This window comes from Lygodium microphyllum, unplaced genomic scaffold (assembly GCF_053477565.2).
Source record: "Lygodium microphyllum isolate KBCC unplaced genomic scaffold, Lygodium_microphyllum_v1.1.10 scaffold_86, whole genome shotgun sequence".
NCBI classification, from domain to species: Eukaryota; Viridiplantae; Streptophyta; class Polypodiopsida; order Schizaeales; family Lygodiaceae; genus Lygodium; species Lygodium microphyllum.
Window position 1 is genome coordinate 120,440 of NW_028229569.1, and position 21,017 is coordinate 141,456.

The 21,017-nt window shown below is 40.1% G+C and overlaps 1 protein-coding gene across 3 annotated transcripts in view; it reads right to left on the bottom strand.

Moving 5' to 3' along the window:
- Positions 1-837: 837 nt before the first annotated feature.
- Positions 838-21,017, bottom strand: part of LOC148008680 (uncharacterized) — a 119,877-nt gene continuing 99,697 nt past the window's right edge. For all 3 annotated transcript variants that reach the window (XM_087674085.1, XM_087674086.1, XM_087674084.1), the window contains one exon: positions 838-1,960. Coding sequence is in view for 2 of the 3 variants with exons in the window: in XM_087674086.1 (XP_087530212.1) it covers positions 1,910-1,960 (51 nt within the window). In the remaining variant the exon portion in view is untranslated. The remainder of the gene's footprint in view (positions 1,961-21,017) is intronic.

Below are 21,017 nucleotides of genomic sequence, written 5' to 3' on the forward strand. Positions count from 1 at the left end.
TGATTGGCCTTCTTACACTTCAATTTCAACTTATGACTTGCTATCTATAACTTGTTTTCATCAAGGGTTAACGATGAAAAGTACTCATGTCAATTTAATTTCAAATTGCAAGGTTAAGGATTGCACTTCAAAAGTACTTGGCGTGAAAGCTTGTTTGTCAACAAGCTACACGTTAGTCAACTTATTTTCTCAAAGGGTTAACAATGAATTGTCAACTTAATTCCACATTGCAAGCTTAAGGATTGCACTATGAAAGCTCGTTTGGCAACAAACTACAAGCGTTGGAAAGACTTGGAAAGACACCTAGATTTCTACACTTCCAAATGTGTATAATCTGATGGATAAATACCTTTTTTATATCCTTAGTTTATGGCCTAGACTTGAACAAGAAGTCCAACGCAATATGCGCTTGCAATTCTGAATATAAAAACCTTAACGCCAACCAAACAATATTCATCAGACGGATGCAAGCTACTTCGGTTGGATCACACTTTGCATAGGGAGATGCATGCATGCAGACTCTTGCATAAGGGGAAACAAAGTTGAGGAAAGTCATTTCGCGATTCCTTATATATACATCCACATATAGAAGTGTGCATATAAGCATAAAGCATTAGGTTGGTATCATACAACAAAGCTTAGGACAAAAATACAACAAAAGTTTGATGGCCAAGAAATATTAAGATTGATGATATCGAGCTTGGCATTGCGTTGGTTAAATTTGCCCACACAATGATGAAAATTAATCGAGAGGACCATTTCTAAATCCCTCTTTAGAAAATGGCTAAATTTTTGGTATTGCATTAGATCTGTGTGTGGCTTCAAAGCTAGCAAGTGTTCAAGGTACCAACCAACTCATTCGTGTCTATATTTAGATAGTATGTAATGACATCATAGGCCAAGGTTGGATCTTAACAACATAGTTCCACAACCTTTAAAATTTAACATTTCTAAGAAAAGAGTCTACGATAGAATCTCTTAGGTCTAGTTGCCAAGAGCATTGCCTCCAAACCCAGCACCTGTAATAAAGTGCCTTCCTTTTAAAACTCCACTTGAAGACAAATCATATATTAGCATAAGATAACATGAACATTCTTTGGATGCTGGAGGTAAAAAAAAGCAAACACTCGATTTAATTTCACACATCTCAAGGTACAAGACACACCAGACATACTTTTGAAAAACCAAAAGAGAGGCAATGTAACCTCTATCCTATCCTTTGTCTTAATAAGATTTAGAACCATGAGGTTTGATTGTTTAAATCCAATGAATGAAGGTACGGTAACGCAACTCCAATGGAAGTAATTGCAAAGTCACATGGCCACTGTTTTACTTTCTTCATTGCTTCATTGGAAATTTGAAAACATTACATGGAATGCACAAAATTCTCTTCAGCAATGAACCTGCTGATACAGGCAGTGCATAGCACGAGCAAGGGAAATCACTGTTTGAATAAGCTCTGTTTATGACAATCAAATCAGGCCATCTGATCAGAGAACCCTATGCATAGACTGTACAATTCACCAGAAGAAATGAAGCCAAGAGGGCAATTAAATAGATTGGGTATGCCCTTTGAGCATGCTTGTACTAGAGTGTACGGAAGATATTAGAGTGTATGGAAGGTACTGAAATCGTGCAAGAGAAGAGAAAAGGCCTCTGTAACAATCGTGAAATGACTTTCACTAACGTCAGGTTAGCACACTGATTTCACAAATGAAACTAAGAAAAACTTCACAATTCAAGAGCATTTTGAACATCTCTATGCATACAGTCAAGTTCTCATTATCCTGCTAACAAGTTTCTGAATACAAGGAAAATTCAGTTTCTGGTTGTGACACAAATTTTGAAATTAGTGGATCCACTTCCTCCAGAAACAGGAGTTAATGTAGAAAACTGCAAAAGAAGTCACCTATCTTTTGAAATGTGAATCTAAAGCCAATTTAATCTTCTTCCTGGGCCCCTGCAAAATGTTTAGTTATAATGTCATACACACATTTCCCTGAAAAAATGATCAATCAATATGTTTCATAACACTATTCTTTGCAAAGCTCTTCAAGTTCTTGAGATCACAAAAGCAGGAAACCCTAAAAGCAATCATATCAAAATGTTTTGTTTAGAGTGCAGTGATAATGCACATGCTTCAAATAACAACACTATTCTTTGCAAAGCTCTTCAAGTTCTTGAGATCACAAAAGCAGGAAACCCTAAAAGCAATCATATCAAAATGTTTTGTTTAGAGTGCAGTGATAATGCACATGCTTCAAATAACAACAAATTATGCCCCACATGACACATTATCAGTTATCAACCACACAGCTTAGGCATGAAATGTTGAAGTACCCCCAGTTGTTAATGGAACATTAGTGTGCAGGGCCCTCCTTTGCTGGAGTATTCATCCCAGACCTGTTTATGCAGATGATATTGTTTTCTACTGGATTCAGCCGAGGGGCATACGCAATACGTAGATCAACTACAATACAAGTATCCTACACCAAGGGACATTGTATCCTTCTATTGAACTTGGAGACCTTTCCTTACATGGCCTTTTGTGTTGAAGTGCCTGCTCAATTTCAAGAAGCCTCTGTTTCTTGAATCCATAAATTCTAGTTGCCAAAAGGCTTCTCTACTCATTAAAATGGCTAATCATCAAATGGATATTAATTAGCATTAGTGTCGATAGTGACATTGGGGAATTGGCATTAATCAATCAACAAATGCCCATTCCGGGCTAATGAGCACTCACAATCACTAGAGTGATAAATTGGCCTAGCCAATTTAATTGTTGCCTAGTCAGATTATTCTTCTAAGTCATAAATAGTTATTAAAATAATTTCGTGTTGATAATTAATTTAATATAGCTGGATAATGCTGGAAATGTTTTGAAAGGCTGCCACTTGGTAAAACTTGCCCATGGAAGTAGGAAAAACACTTTTGAGGCTAGGAGAGACAGCTTTGGCATTTCCTTCGGTACCTCTTGCTGTCCCAAAGCTCTAGAGGATGACTTCCTCTTTTTGCCCTTATTGTGCTTCTTGGAAGAACACAAAAACCAAGTAAATTGAGGATCCTTTGCCAATTGTGCAAATATATTAGCTCCTCTCCTCAAATGATATTTGAACTGGTCATCAAATTCATATTCTTTTTCATCATCAGCATCAGTGGCTTATGAGGGATCCCCTTCTTGCTCTAAACCCACATTTTCTCCTTGCTGCCCAAGCTACATGCCCATTCCAAGATTAGGCATTGCATTTCCTCTATTTCTTTGTGTACCTTCCAATGGTGAAGCATCGTCATGACTTGAACCTAAATCATTGTATGATGACATGCTTGCTGTAAATGCACTTAGCTGATCACAATTTCAGGAATATGCAACTTCACTAACTTGCACACAAGGGCCTCAGGTACACCTACTCAAGAGAGCTGATGGTATCCCAAAAATGGAACCATGAAACCAGCTTTCCTTCTCAAAGAGGGTGGTAACTACCTGATTAATCAACAATCACAACAAGCATAAAATTCATATAAACTGAAAATGCAAATGTTACCACTTAATCTTGGACAATAACAGCTTATTGGCCCCAAAATTAGCACCCCTTACAATATTTATTTATCTAGAATTGCAATCTGGATGGAATACAATGAGATTCCCTAAATCTCCTTCACTCTCCAATAGCCTCTTGTTGTCATAAATGACCAGCAAGCCTTCAAGTCAATTCGCCCCTTGGTTTGCTCAAGGATTGACCTTCCATTGTGCTCCTTGGGTGACAAATTCAGCCCCCAATGTTTACTTGTTGAATGGCTACTTCAATCTCTTGAAATTGCCCCAATTTCAACGACCAAAATTCAAGTCTCTAAGCCTTCAATTTTTTAGCATGCTTCCTGAGGTAGCTATCAAACCCTCTTTCTTGTTACAAATTTGGGTTTATAGGAGAGACTAGTTAAAATCTCCACCTCCAATGGCTAATTTTGCTGAAAGTTGTTGAGAAAAGATGAGAATAGGCTAGAAGATGAGAGAGAATACTAAGGAGAGGGAAAATTCAAACTTCTATCACCAAAAAATTCGAAGAAATCAACTACTCCTCTCTAGACAATCATGAAAGCTATCTCCAGTGATGGAACACCTAGAATATGTTGCTTAGTTGAAACAGTTCTCAAATTGCTACTATTCACTGCTACATACTCTTGGAGTGTCTTTGTTGGCTAGAAATGGCTTGTCAACTGTTATAACAACGACGGCTCTCTCTCTCTCTCTCTCTCTCTCTCTCTCTCTCTCTCTCTCTCACGCACAAAAACGTTTTTCCCACTTGCATAGGTAAGTTTTGCCAAGCGGCAACCTTCCAAAACAAATTTCAGCATTATCCGACTTTATTCAATTAATTTTCAACATAAAATTAGTTTCATAATTATTTATGGCTCAAAAAAATATATTACTAGTCAACAATTAAATTAGTTACACCAATTTATCACCCAAAGTGATCAGAGCACTCACTAGCCCAAAATTGGTATTAATTAATTAATTAATGCCAATTCCCTAGTGTCACTATTGACATATGGCTAATTAAATGTCCTAGGCCAAGTTTTAACTCTGGGTACCACCTAATACCTGACAAGCATAACTTATTACAAGTTGTATCAATGTCACCCACTAATCTCTAGGGTTACTAAGGTCTCACTGTCACTTTACTAACTTACATTTCACATGTGAACAACTTAATAACGCCAAAGCTAAGCATTAAAAATACACATCCTTGCTCAAATAAATAATATTACTAGCCAACAATTAAATTGGTTGGGCCAATTTATCGCCCAAAGTCATCATGAGCACGTATTAGCTCATAATTAACATTAATTAATTAATTAATGTCAATTCCCTAGTGTCATTCTTGACACTAATGGCTTATTAAATGTTCTAGGCCAAGCTTTGACACCGAGTACCACCTAATACCTAACAAGCATAACTTATTACAACTTGTACCAATGTCATCCACCGATCACCAAGGTTACTAAGGTCTCATTGTTACTTAACTAACTTACATTTCACGTGTACCTCACATGTGTATAACTTAATAATACCAAAGCTAAGCATTAAAAATACACATCCTTGTAACAGACAGTATTCATTCACATCCATGAGATAGAGGAGCCTTTTGTGAGACTACACAACGGAAGAGAAACATAAACGCAAAGAGAAAAGACAACACGAAGAGAAGAAAAATCTACAATGAATCTGAAATGAATTTTAAATACAATGGAGAATTGATCAGTCCTTGCACACAACCCGAAGTATTAATGAGGGTATCGGATTAGAGTGGACGACAATAGTGGAGATGGTGACGGTGACGGTGACAAAGACACAATGTACAACTAGCAATCCTCAACGAAGATGAAGAATTGACAAAACTAACTGGCAAGCCTTCAAACCAATTTGCCTCTTAGTTTGCTTGGGGATTCGCCTTCATCCTACTCCTTGAGAGACAAATTTAGCCCCAAATTCGACATTCTTTGGCTGGCCTCTTGAATCTTTCTTAAATTCCTAAATTTCAACTACTAGTATTCAAGTCCTAGGCCTTCAATTCTGAGCACACATCCTGAGGTGACTGTGAAACCCTCATTTTTGCTATAGCAAAAAGTTAAGGTTTTCATAAGAGATTTACCAAAATCTCCACCTTTGATGATTCAATTGGTTGGATTTTGTTGAGATAACTTCATAGATTACTGGAGGATGAGAAAGAATTCTATAGAGAGAAATTTCAAAGTTTCATTGTCGCAAGAAAAACTAAAAAAATGCTACTACCCTACTCAAATACCCATAGAAGCTTAGGACCACCAAAAAGGGTGATGGCTACTCTTGTATGTTGTCACCTTCATTGAAAGCACCTTGGGCTGATGTCACCTGCACTTGGAGGGCTCCAAACTGATGTAACTTGCTGTAGGACTCTCCTTACTCTCTAACCTTCTTCTCTCTCACAATGGCTTGCATAGACTTCCACCAACCCCTAAAAACGTTTTTCTCACTTATATGGGCAAGTTTTGCCAAGTAGCAACCTTCTAATCTCATTTTTAACTATTATCCAACTTATTAAATTCATTTTCAAAATATTAATTTTAAAAATTAATTAATTAATTTAATACTTATTCTAGTGCTTAGAAAAATAATTCCACTCTTCAATAATTAAATTGGCTAGGTCAATTTATCTCCCAAGTATCCTTAGCAATTGTTGATGCCTAAACTGGTATTAACTAATTATTTATTGGCCAATAAATTAGTCTAAGCCCGTGTCTGACATTAAGTACACCTAGTACCTATCACACATAACTTATTCCAACTTTTACCTTTGACATCAATCGATATCTCAAGGTCCTAGATTCCACATTATGAAATAATGAACGTGCATCTCACATATGCAAGTCACATTTGTACATTTGATTAACTTTTAATTAAATGCTAAGCAAAGCACTAAAATTTCACGACCTTGTGACAAGAATGTTACAACTTATCACAACACCTATAGAATATAGAAAGAATGGTCTACCCATGCTTAAAAAGTGATTATTAAATAGCCAGAAAATGCTCAATCGAGCCAACATGGAACTTCCAAGTTTAATTATGCTCGATAGAATCAAGGTCCTACTACAAATATAATATGCAAGAGTTTCATCAACAGTAGTAGACTCATGATCTTGAAGAATCTCGCATATAAAGGTACAATTCACACAAAGTGAACTATCCCACGGGGCCCATATCTTGGCTGATCTACATGGGCTTGATGGAATAACAAGAAAGAGAAGAACACATGCATCCTCCATGAGTCGTCGATACCAATGAGGAATGGTGATAAGCTCATCCTAATGCGAGAAAGACCGAGAGGCCTCTGGTACCTGTAATGCACCTATCTAGGAAGGGACTCCCCTCATTGGGTAAAGGTACATCCACCTCATCAAAAGAACAAGGCTCCTCCTCAGACAGCTCAAGTCCCCTAGAAGGCACACGAGGGGACGAGGAAGGAGTACAAACACTTGATGAAAAAGGACTAGGAGTTTTCTAGGGTGAAAGAGAAGCAAAAGGGGAAAAAGAGAAGGAGGAGTTGAAGACAAAGAAGGGATGCCAATAGGTAACCAAGAAGGGATGGAGTGATGGTGGGGGGGTTGGAAAAGGAAAAGGGGATTGTTTTGGGGGGGCGGGGCAAAGGGGGTTTTAGGTCAATCAATAATAAAGAACCACCTAAACATGAATCGCCATTAATGGGGTCATCAAAGGCTGAAGCCTCATCAAAGATATCATCTCGACTCACATCAATCTTTCGTATCAATGGGTTATAGTGCATGTAGCCCTTCTTGGTCATGTTATAACCCACGAAGATAAGCTTCTTTGACGTTGAGTAAGTTTGTTGCTACGTTTCTTCTTGTCAATATGGACATAAGCATTACATCCAAAGATGCAAATGTGGGACAAAGAAGGCTTCTTTCCAAAGAAAGCATCATACAAAGTCATGTCTTGTAATGCAAAAGTCAGAGACCTATTGCAGATATACACCACAATAGCAACTGCCTCACCCCAAAGGGAGTGAGATAAACTTTGATGTTCCAACATCGATCAAGCCATTTCAAGCATGGTCCAATTGGCGCGCTCCACTACATCATTCTCTAATCATGATTTTGGATAGGAATACTCCATCTAAAGGCCATGATCCCTCCAAAGCTTAGAAAAAATATTAGAACAAAACTCGATGCTATGATCAACTTATACAACTTGAACCTTGAAAGCTGTTTGCATTTCAGCAAACACCTTCCACTTGCAGAAGTTGAAATACACCGAACTCTTGCATACTAAGAAGTATAGCCACACATATCTATTGAAATCATCAAGCAGCAACATCAAATACTTGGCCTTTCCAAGGGAAACCATGCCCATAGGTCTCCATAAGTCGGTGTGAACCAAGTCTAGTAGTGTAGTAGCCTTGCGTGAAGTAACTTGTGCATGAGGTTTCTTATCTTGCTTGCTACGTAAGCAACTAGGGCATAAGGTGTAATTAGGAGGGAAATCAAGGAGATCCTCCACTAAGTCCTTCTAAGAAGCCTTGTGTATTACATCGAAGTTGAGGTGCCCATAACAAGTGTACCAAAGGAGCCCAAGCTAATCAAAAATCCATGCCGCAAGGATTGTGAACTTGTAGAGCCCACCGTCATGAGCACCTCTCCAAAGAATAGAACTTGTAGAAGAGTCCTCAACAATCTCAATATCTTGGGTAAAGACCACATGACTACCTAGCTGCGTCAAACCTTGAACACAAAGAAGCTTAAAGCCCAAATCCAAAGCATAAGGGACTTTGGCCATTGAGGCCTGATGATTGGGCAAAAGGCGAATGGTCCCCACTCCACGCACTGGCATGGAAGAGTTACCGATGGTGACTAGAACCCCTTTATGATGAAGATCTTGAAGCCAATTTTGACAATAAGTCAAATGGGAAGCGGCCCCACTTTGAATCAACCATGGCCTCAATGAACGAAGCAAGAGCAGTATCCTCTCTCAAAATAGTGTGGAGGATCCATATGCTTCTATACCATATTAGAGAGAGAGTACAGTTTGCAAGGAGAAACATATGTGTGGCAAATACTATCTGAGAGAAGGAAAAACTCAGAGAAAACAAAAAAGAAGAAGATCGTGAATGATGAATCATTGAATCATGCTAAGTGAATCAAGTAGATACAACGGTACTAAAGCTCTGAAGATAATTGCATTGTCATATCTTATCAAGCAACAACACCTGAAGGGAATCTACATAGTAAAGGGAACAAAACGCAATCCTTCAACAATCGGATTTTGAAGGTAATGTTGAATAGTGAAGGAAAGGATAGCCAGCTGTAGAGGGAGAGAAACATTGTCATGGGATTCCTTGCACATGGTCTAAAAATAAAACTTTTATCCTTTACATACATCACTTAGTCACTTGTATTCTAGATATGCTACATAGAGACTTGCCTAGTGCAATAAATCTTAAACACCTAAGTCCACCAGCATATGGCATGGTGTAATAAAGATGGGGGGACTCTCTACCTTAAAATACAATAAATTTATCATGGGTCCTTGACAAGATGATTGATCTTGGTTACTTACTCTTATCCTTTCTTGCATTGCCTGAATGAAGTAGCTACAAATTCTGTAAGTCATGGAACATTAAACAAGAGAAATATGGTCATGAGTGGATGACTTGGTAGGTTCCCTTAGGTTATATTTTCCAAAAGCCAATGATGTGGTTGTGTACTTATGATATTCAAGAGTTTTAAGTGTATTCACAAGCAAAGTCACAAGGAGGATGGAGTTATCTAAGTTGAAAGCGTGTGACATTGTGTATGCATTAGCCTTGCTTATGCGAACTTATTGTGGTTCATTTGAACTACATGGACCTTCCATTTTTTGCGCCGCATTTTTCAAGCATTCTCAGGCTGAGAACAGGGCGCATCCTGGATGAGGGAGAAAGGAGCTCATTCACTACCACAACAAAAGAAGATGAAGCCATGCAACCACAAGCAACTTCAGAAGACTCCACTTGACATGAAGGTACCACTCTTCCCATGCATTGACGAAACTGGAAGGCCACTCTTGGCTGTGTAAAACAGGGCTGAACTGTGTATTTGAGAGCAGCAGCCGATACTTATTGAATCTCTCTTATGATTCTGGAAGAAAGTTTATTTCTTGGCTTGGGTATTCTTCTATATGCTGACTCTGATCTCCCATGCCAAGAGAGGTATCAAATTTACTCTCTTGAGTTCTTCAAGAGTTGAATGAGGATTGCTATTGGCTGTCCAAACTTGTAACCTGAAGGGCTAAAGCTCATCTCCTTTTATTCTTGTCTAACCTTGTCACATCAAGGGGCTCATTCTTGCTCTTGGAAGCTACCATGGTAGAAGCTTGAAGAGAGGAGTATCTAGAAGCTTTTTGACTTGATTATGTGATGAAAATGGGCTGAAATAGCCACCAAATAAAGAATTGAGGGCAGCTGCACATATCTTTCTCTTCTTAAAGATTCATGATCAATCATTGGTTTTACCTGACATTGATATGCTTGATGCAAGTTGACATTGCATAAGCGTTGTGGAAGGGGTATCAAGAGAGCATCTTGATTGCTCTATGTACATGCTTGGGCTGAAATAGGTAGCCAATAACAGGGCAGACAAGGGCAGCAGGATTTCCTTCTTCTCTCCTACTTCTACATGCTTATTGCAAGCTACCTATTGCTTGTTTCATGCTCTTGAATATAGGGGCTGCTTTTGTACTCCAGCAAAGTGTCTTCTGGGAAGGTTGATGCCATGTATATGGGCTGAAATAGGCAGCCCACACAATGATTTTGTGGACAACCAAGTCAGTTTTCTTCTCTATTGCTTTATACAGTGTGATAGAACTTACACTTAGCTAATCTATGCACTCCAAGATAGGGGAAGTTTATGCTATCATCAGAGGTGAATCTTGGATAATATTTGGGGCTGATTTGGGTTGATATCTTCTGCCATAATCAGAGAATTAGCTACAGCAGTGTTCTTTTGATTTATTCCTTGCCCTACAGAAGTTGTCTTGACAAGATATGCAAGTCTTATGTGCCCCAATGGTAGAGCAATGTTTGTAGATCATTCATAGATGCTTTGAGTTGGATTAAGACAAGATTTTTCCCTTTATTTTTTTTGGCTGTAATAACCAAACCTTATCAGGAATTCTATTTTATGCTTTCTTGAAGCAAGTTTCTTTTACTCTACAAGCCTTGTAATTGACTCATAGTCTTTTGTTCCTAACAGTCTATATTGAATGTAATCATGCAAAGTTGATTCACGCTTTGGCATCATGTATGATTAATGGGATGCAGAGTTGTTTATGATATATGATGGCTTATTATACTTGAATACATATCTTGTGACTGCCCTTACAGTCAATTAAACAAGCTTGATTTGACTTAGATCTCATGAGGAAATACTCTTGTGATCTTTGCTAAGAATATGCAGTTGGAAGCTTTGTTAACATCTTTGAGAACTTGGCTTGAAACCTTCAACCCTTCTCTTATCTCTTCCATCTCCAGAGTCTTTACCTCTTGAACCCTCATACATTCTTCTCTCTCAAACCCCTGTGGATGACTGTGAAGTACCTCTTAAACCTTAAAACATTCACTGTAATCTACTTATCTCTTGAAGACACATCTCCATCTATCTTGTCCAGTTTTCTTGCCAAACTCCTGTGGCGACCTTCAACCCTACGCGTTGCGACAATGCAATCCTCGAGCTGTCAAAGATGAAGGATATGCTGAAATCTCTCCGAGATGATAGCTACTATCAAGGCAATTTTTGGGCAGCCAACTAGAGAAGAAAATGCAAGAATATCTTATGAAGATCTCTCCATGTAAATGGCTGCAGACATGTGACTATTGGGCAGCCCTTCAAAAGTGAAGAAAACACAAAAACACAAGTATCTGATGTGGGGCTGATCAAGAGGGTGTAACCTGCTATAGATGGCCTGAAACTACTGCAAACGCAAGCCTGATGATGACGCCAAGTGAGAAGGGCTAATGTTAGATGATGTAGGCTCCAAAATGCCCAAGTGGAGATAGATGTAGAAGCCACAAACCATAATGTCCTCCTTGCAGAATGTGAATGGCACCGAAGAGAATGGAGAAAGGAGAAAAGAATATGGAAGAAAGTAACGATGTCATAAGGAATGAATGTCTAGGATGAAGAATGAGGAAAGTCAATACCGTATTTATGTTGTGGTGGGTAGTATTGAGGAAGGTATCTAGGGCTCCAATGGAATAGAAGCCAAGCAACTCCCAAAGGTGGTCTCTTGAACTTGAGCATAGGGAGGGGTATCACACAGAAGCTCCTCAATGCCCACATCGCAGGTGGGGTTTGTGGAGCAAGTGAAGGGAGTTGAGAAAACAGATAACTCTCATAAAGCCATATATAGGCAACAACCACTATCTCTAAATTGAGCTGATTACAGAGCCAAAGCAGGAGAAGTAGTTGAGAGCCACTGTCTCAGAGAGGAGCGAACTGACATGACAGCACCCAACATGCACTATTGTCTCACAAGGGAGCCGACCACAAAGCCGAAGGAGTAGAATTAGTGGAACAACCATAGTTTGGCGAAGGAGCGGACTGCAAGAAAGTAAACAACAACCACTGTCTCTCAGTGGGGCGAACTATAGAACAAGTGGCCAAGAAAGCCATTGCACCCAAAAAAAGAACTTAGTGCACATTAAATGCATCTTATTGCGTTGAGCATAAAAATCTCATAGCTGATGTAGAATGATCTCTATAGCCTAAAAAGGTGAGGTGGCACAATGAGCACCCAAGGGAAGATGCATATACTCTAATGAGAAAGGGAGCAAAGATCGATGTCAACAATCTTCAATGGTATAACCATTCTTGCCATACGAGGAGCACCCACATGTCTATCTGTCTTGTGGAGAGGCCATAGCACTGATGTGGCAAACAATCATACCATATTAGAAAGAGTAAGGTTTACAAGGAGAAACACAGAGTGTATGGCAAACACTAAGAGAAGAAGAAACTCAGAGAAAAGACACTAGAAAAGGATGATGAACGGTGAGTTAGTAAATCATGCTCAGTGAACCAAGCAGATACAATGGAGCCGGATCTCTAAAGATGACTACAATGTCCTGTCTAATCAAGTAGCAACATTTGAAGGGAATTTGCATAATGAAGCGAGTGAAACGCAGTCCTTCTGCCGTAGGATATCAAAGATAATGTTGAATGGTGAAGAAAAGGACAGCCAGCTATACACATAGCAAAACATAATCCTCAAGAGTAGTCGGAGATGAAGAATATGATGAAAACTCTCCAAGATGATGGCTGCTATCAAAGAAACTGCTGGGCAGCCAACGCGAAGAAGAAAACACAAGAATATCTGATGAAGATATCTCTGTGTAAGTTGTTGGGCAGCCCTTTAGGGGTGAATAAAACACAAAAACGTAGGTATCTGATGTAGGGCTGATAAAGCGGATGTAATCTGCTATAGATGGCCTAAAATTGCTGCAAATGCAAGCCTGATGATGACATCAGGTGAGGAGGGCTGACATCAAATGATGGAGGCTGCAAACCACCTAGTGGAGACGGATGTAGAAGCTACGAACCATAATATCCCCCGCGCGGGGTGTGAGCAAGAGTGGAGAGGATAGGAATAGGAGAGAGGAATATGGAAGAGTGACAAAGTGTCAAAAGAAAGTATGTGTGGGATGAAGAATGAGGAATGTATTAATAGGCATAAACTGTCTTGAGTGGTACCCCAACTCTCTCAAGTGGCACCAACTGAAGTCTCTCAGTTGGCACCTCGGCTCTCTCGAGTGGCACCCAGACACTAACTAATGATCCAAATAAAGTCTTTTTAGGGTCGTAAATGGAGACCAAAATAGGAATGAGAAGAAGAAATGCACTAAATGACTTGGCATCCATTTCAAATAGATGCACAAAAATAGATTTTGTAGTAGCGGGGGTGGTCTTCGCGTCCTTGGAACCATCCTCTAGCTTCAAATGGGGGTACTTCTACCAAAACCTCTCCTCGAGACGAGTGCCCTTCCCACAATGTGGGTACTTGGGCATAGACTTCTTCTCATCCTTATTGTCATCTTGTTTCTTGTTGTTATTTGCAAGGTAATCCCATGGGTGGAGATGAAGAATATGCTAAAATCTCTCCGAGATGATGGTTGCTATCAAAGCAACTGCTAGACAACCAACTGAAGAAGAAAACACAAGAATATCTAACGAAGATCTCTCTGTGTAAGTGGCTCCAAGTAATGCTAGGCAGCCCTTCAGGAATGAAGCAAACACAAAAACGTAGGTATCTAATGTAGGGCTGATACAGAGGATGTAACCTACTACAGACGACCTAAAACTGTTGCAAACCCAAGGCTGATGATGACGGCAAGTGAGAAGGACTGAGATCAAATGATGTAGATTGCAAAACACCGAGTGGAGATGGATGCAAAAGCCACGAACTATAATGTTCTCGAGGGGTGTGAACAACAGTGGAGAGGATAGGGAAAGAAGAGAAGAATATGGAAGAGAGTGACAAAGTGTCAGAAGAAATGAATGTGTGGGATGAAAAATGAGGAAAGTTCATGCCGTATTTACAGGCACTAACTATCTCAAATGGTACTGCAATTGTCTTGAGGACCCATCTCTCTCAAGTGGCACCCAGAAACTAACTAATGATCCAAATAAATCCTTTTTGGGGCTATAAATGGAAATCAAAATAGGAATGAGATGAAGAAATGTACTGAATGACTTGGTTTCTCGACATCCTCCATTTCAAATAGATGCACAAAAACAAAGTTTGTAGTAGTAGGGGTGGCCCTCAAGTCCTTCAAACCATCCTTTGGCTTCAGATGGGGATACTTCTACCAACATTCTCCTCAAGATGAGTGCCCTTCTCACAATGCAGATGCTTGGGCTTAAGACTTCTTCTCATCCTTCTTCTCGTCCTTATTGTCAACTTGTTTCATGTTGTTATTTGCAAGCCATGGGCAAAGATCTTCTGATGATACAAGGAAGCAAGTTTTGTCCATACTTCTATTGTCGTCTTTAACCTACGAACATGAATACGAATAGAGTCTTGAGAGCTCATAAAGACAAAAGACCGGGCTCGAGATTTGAGCCTATCCCAAAGGGCTACACAATCCATAGATGAGCCAATAGCAAGATCCTCCATGAGCTAAGAAATAGGGGTAGTGACAAAAGCCCAAAGATTGAAGGTGTCCAAAATACACCACTTTGAAAGATCAAAGGAAGTAATGTGATCCATCCAAGCTATCTTCTTTGGGGAGAGAAGGAAGAATAGGCATCTGAATAAAAGGTGCCATCATATGGATTCGAGGACCAAAATGTTAGAATTTGCCAAGTTTGGGCAATGTCCAATGTAATTTGTGTGGTGTGGACACTTATTAAAGTCTCCACACCACACTTTTTGAAGTGTTATCATAGGGTGTGTACACCTAGTATTTTAGAACATTAAGTAGTGACACTAGCCTCTAAAGTAAATAAACTTAACTCTGGTTAGTTGATGGAAGTGTGGTTAGGTTATACCTTAGACCTAAACCTTAGTTTTACTTTCACCTATCATTGAGTTCAATTTAGCAAGTACACACTCCATTTTACACTCACACTGTTTTTTGTCTACTACTCACTCTCGTTCCTCTCTCCTCCATAGCTGGTCCTATTTCGTTGATATCAGAGCAATTATCTCCACCAGCTCCAATTTAGTTGTTTGACTCCGTGTTTGCAAGGCAGAGCTCCGCCAAGTCTGCCACCACCAGCCAGCTCCCTACTCCTTAACATCACCGTTGCCTACAACTCCATGACCTGCAGTCGTCGCCCATCACCACGTGTGCAATCAGTCACCCTGCCACGCCACCGCCACCCCAATCACCAACCAACTGTGCCCTTCACAGGCTGCATCACTAACTCCTAAACAACTGCCTACCAAGAGCAACACTACAACACAGCACACCTACTCCACTATATCCACCAGCACTTCTGCTGCCTGCAAACACTGCCACCTGCACTCCAGTTGCCTACACTACTTGTGCTCCAACCTTGCCCAACGCTACCCCTACTCTCGACTACTCTGCTTGGACTACTGCCTCAGCTCTATTGTCTACACTCTCTGCTGCCATCACCGAGCTCTCAATGCCTTGGGTGTGCTTCTTGAGGTAGTCACCTCACCGAAAATTTGGGGCTTTTGCTCAATTGGAGCTCCGAGAGTGAAGCTCAATCAAAATTGCCAAAATTACGCAATTTCTTTGACATTAGTGAGAGAGCTTTGAAGCTTTTCTGATTTTTTTTCCAACCTGCATCCTGAGGTGAAATCCAACTGCTGGTTGCTGTCTACATGCATCCGAGGCAACATTACATTGGTTTTCAGGCTGCAAGTTTAAAATTTCTTCAATTTCCTTGAAGAAATTTGGGATTCTTTCTTGGCACACATCTCAAGGCAATGAATAGGTGCGGAAACAGTATTAAATTGCTGTTTGGATCAGTATTGGCAGAGAAATTTGGAGATTTTCAGCATTAATTTACTGAAATTTGTCATTTGGCACACATTCCAAGAGACCCGGTGGAAGAATGTTGAATTTCTGTGTATTACAGATTTGGGATTGTTTTATGCAGACTTGACATGAATTTGAAAGCATTTGACAGACTTGGACAATTTTGTACTTGCATTTCTACCCCATGGTGGGATTCCAATACTTCGGAGAGTACATTTGACACTTCAGCTTGGAAGTGTTTGGCTATGCATTAATTGCAGCATGGCAAACCAAGATCACAATGATCACAACAACATTTTGGGTGTCCTCACTCAAGACGATAAACTGGATGGTAGCAATTACTCCTCATGGTTTTTTATAGTGCAAAATTTTCTTGTTGCAAAAGATCTATGGCACTATGTACCCAACAATTTGTAGAGACAGGGAGGGCCTACACCTCAAACACCTCAACAAGGTGCTAGAGAACAGCCAATTGCCCCTGTTCCTGCCCCCGTTCCTCCAACAACTAATTAGAGGAGATGGGATTCAAAGGATGCATAGGCCTTGTCTTTGATTACTTTGTCTGTTAAGAGAGCAAGAACACCTCATATCCGGTCATGTAAGACATCAAGGGACCTTAGAAGATCAAATCATCGAAGGGATAGCTGCTGGACATTGATGAGGCAATTGAAGATCCAAATCAATTCTCTTCCAAAGTCTTACCTTGGATTTCACACTTCGTTGAATCTGTCTTTTAAGGGGGGCACAGCAGCCCCTCACATTCATAGAGTTCACAAGCCTCTTGCTTTAAGAGGAACAAACTAGGAAGAATGTTGTTATGCGTTTGGGTGATGTTGCCATACTTTTCAAATTTAAAGGCAAAGACAAAGCAAAGTTGCCAATGAAAAATCAGCCAAGGACTAATGTGGAACAACCATCCGGCAAGGCTGCCCATGATGCAAATAAAGGCAAGAAGAAAGAAAAACGCCGCTATTGTAAGAAGCCTGGTCATTACATTAAAGAATGAAGGAAAATATCATCCAAAGAGTTTGGCTATCCAAGAGTCATCCACCACTTGGTCTTTGGATGATGATGCTACAGCCAACTTCATTAAGGAGGATTGTGCATTTTTGACATGCAGTTATGACAATTCTATGGTTGATTCTGCATTTAATGCTCCTGAAATGCTTTGATAGTGAGGCATCCAAGCACATCACTTCACAGAAGTATCTATGTCAAAGAGAGCCACATGTGCAAATAACTCTAGTTATGATGTCTCAGGCATTGGTTCACAATGTTAATTACTGTGGTGATCCATCCAATCCAAACGGCCCTATAAAACACAGGCCCAAAACATTCTTCTGCGGGTCTTGATGAGTGCACTGCAAATGGATCAGATTTCATGCTTTTGGATGTATTATTTGTGATTGGGATTGCAAAGCAGCTCTTGTTGTGAAGCATTTAATAGACAAGGTTTTTGGGTCATCTTTGAGGATGACAAGTGTATTATGAGAGACTAAGAGCTTGATTATGCTCTTCATTTATCAAGCACTTTGTATAAAGGTCTTTTCCCGTTGGATACATATGAGAGGAGATCTCATGACAGAGAGCTTGATTATGCTCTTTGTTTGTCACGCACTTTGTATAAAGGTCTTCTCTTGTTGGATACATATGAGAGGAGATCTCATGATGCTTTTGCAATTAGCGCACTAACACCTGCTATGTAGAATGTGGAGCTATGGCATGCCCGTTATGGTCACATGAGTTCTCACAATTTGATGCCACTTCAATGTTGTCAAATCAAGGTTGTCTTACGTCCTGTTGAGACCCCACCTACCCATGCATGTGAGGGATGTATTTTTGAAAAGATACATCATGTTTGCCTTCAAAAAAGATGGTGCCTTTTAAAAAGATGTGGTCCCATGCGAAGACAAGCTCTTGGGGGTCATCTATATTTTGTCCCCTACATAGATGACTACTCTCGATATATCGCACCTACAAAGGCATTGAAAACTATCACTCTTTTTAAGGCTTGGCATAAGAGGAAACCAAAGGTTGACTGCTTTCATGTGTTTGGATGCATAGCCTATGCTCATCTCCCAAAAGAGCTTTGTGGAAAGCTCGATCATAAGGCATTAAAATGCATTTTGGTTGGCTACAATTCGGAAAGTAAGGGCTATCGCTTGTATAATCCACACACTTGCAAAGTTTTTGGCAGTAGGGATATTATCTTTGCTGTAAATGCAGCCTTTTCACATGATTAATTTAAAATGCTAGCCACACATGATCCGGGTGATGTTTTTGAAGTCTTTTACTACTTGCTTTGGGATCCGAGCCTGCTGTAGATGTCCGAACAAATGTATTACAGAAACCTGCTATACTGCTCCACATGCCTCTAAACACACATTCATTGATCATGGTTTGCATCCCGAAGTGGACCAAGCAACTGAGCAAGAAAGGGCTGCTGTAAATGCAGCAAAAAAAATCCCTAGATGAATGTTACAAACTCTCCAAAAGAGTAAAATTGATGGTCCCTTACATTAGCACACTAGAAGGGCTGCTAGACAGGCAACACGTGATACAGAGGGGACATATTTGGTTACTACTATGGAAGTAGAGGCTCCTTTTAATGAGATTGTGTTTATGAGCTCGTGGTTGGATAATGATGAGCCTACTTCGTTTGATGAAGCACAGCAAGATGCACATTGGTTAGATGTACTATTCCCGCCATAACACTTCATATCAAGAAGCGAATTCAAGCTTGAGACATTTTAAAAAAATTACTCGTTGAGTAGTGACCGCACGTAATTTTCTTAATATTGAGTCTTGTATTAAATCAATTCCACAATCCGACTACGAGAAGACACCTCAATGTTCCCAGCCAACAAAAAGCAAAGATGCCTCGTAAATAATATTACGACGGCTTGATCATAATTTTTTCCGAATTATATTTGATTTAGCATTCCCAATTCCATTTAAATGGGTCAAAGATCGCATTGATTTTGTAACCGCAAGACAAATCACAAAAGCCTTAATCGGTAGATGAAGAACGCACAAGGACGAGCATGATATTGAGTAAGTTAAGTATCAAAGAGTATGACATGACTTTATAAACTAGATACGTCATGAGGTAACTTGGCCAAAAACCACCAGATTGTTGGGAATAAAGGGCCCTCGTGCCTTTTAAATGTGCTTGGGTGTGAACACACCCTTAGCACACCTATACTTTCATATATATATCTATCTAAAAACCTAAAGAGGTACACTCGTTATCGTACCCACAAGTAGTACTCACTCTCCTCTCTACTCTACACTCTCTCTCACTCTCTCTGCTACTAGCAAGCACTGCGTGTCTCGATCCTCGTGCCTCAGAGCTCAACAAACTAGTATCAAAGCCATCACGTTCTACACGCTTCCCGAGATTTGACGAGACCAGTAGACAGCTGGAGTTCTTATCGACCTGTGTGTCAAGTTGAGGTAGAAGACCATGTGCGCAGAGGGCAAGTTGAGGAGAAGACGTCAAGTTGCAGACTAGGCACGTCGATAGACAGCAGACAGTCGAAGGCTAGTAGTCAAGTCATGGGTTGCAAATGGCGACGGCGTGAGTTAGGCACAGGCATGTGACAGAGTAGGTGACAGCAATAGTTGTAGATCGACGGGGCAACAGTCACGACCAGTTGGGCGACACGTAACCTGGTTCAAGCTGCCGATGAGATGGCAGCTGACAAGACAGCAGGACCAGCGGGCAACTTCATGGGCGCTGATAGCGGGACCACAGCGCGCAACGGATGGGAGGCTTCAGCCGGTCGTTACGTCAAAAACCTGAGGGATCAATGGACCCACGTCAAGTCACGCACAATTTTTTTTTTCTTTCAAAGGAAATCAACTTCTACCCCTCTTACTTAACGAGATTTCACGCATGGAAGCACAAAGTGCAAATTTGTGTAATCTTGGCCCGGAAATCTAGGGCTTTTCTCGGATTTATAGATTGTGATGTAGATAAGACCATTTGTCTCAGAAATTGCAAAAATTTGTGACATTTTGCCTCCGACATTTGGGCTTTTCATGTATATGCAAGAATTGGGCTGAAATTTACCCAATTTCTTGACATTGATGCACATTCGACCCTGTGCAATTCGGGACTTTTGTTGTTTGGGCAAAATTTGTGCGCCATTTAGTCATTTTATGTAATGCAAGTTTAATTCCATGCAATTTGGACATCTAGCACTTCGAAAATTTTGGGGGTTTTGCTGAAATTGCTCTATTTTAGAAAAATTGGCCTATTCTTTGCATGTCAGAATCAGTGCAGATGTATGGTTGATGCTTTAAGCACAAGAATTTTGGGGCTTTTGATCGTGCGTGTCAAATTTTGTGCCTGTGGATGCATGTACATCAGAAATTCTAGCTAAAATTTGGGACTCCTCATATAATGTAATGTATTTGCCCTTGAAACACCTGTAATCAGTTGTGGAGTGATGTAGCACAAGGTTTAGTACTTCTGCAAAATTTATCTGCAGGTTTGAAATTTCTGCTTTTACGTGGCCATTTATTGCTGCTTGATACTTGTTTGTACTTGGTCACTTGTGTGACAGTTTGGGCCTGCATTTGCTCAATTATTTGGTCACATTTGGGTTGAAAATCATGGCTGGCAGCAATGACAGCAATAATCTTATGCACATTAAGAAGCTTGAAGGAGCACATAACTTTGCAGCATGGCAAAAACAGTGCTACAATATCCTGTTGCAAAAGAAGCAGGCCAAGCCTATTAAGACCAAAGGGGCAAAGCCCGTAGATATGGAACAGGAAGATTGGGATGAGTTAAATGAGCTTGCACGCTCAACCATCGAGCTATCAATTTCTGATACCTTGCTGTTTAACATTGAAGGTTTGGATTTTGCATATGCTATTTGAACTCCACTCGAAGAACTGTATGCACAGAAGAGTGCCGCAAGCAAAGTGTATTGGCTGAAAAAGCTTATGGATTTGCGTATGAAAGAG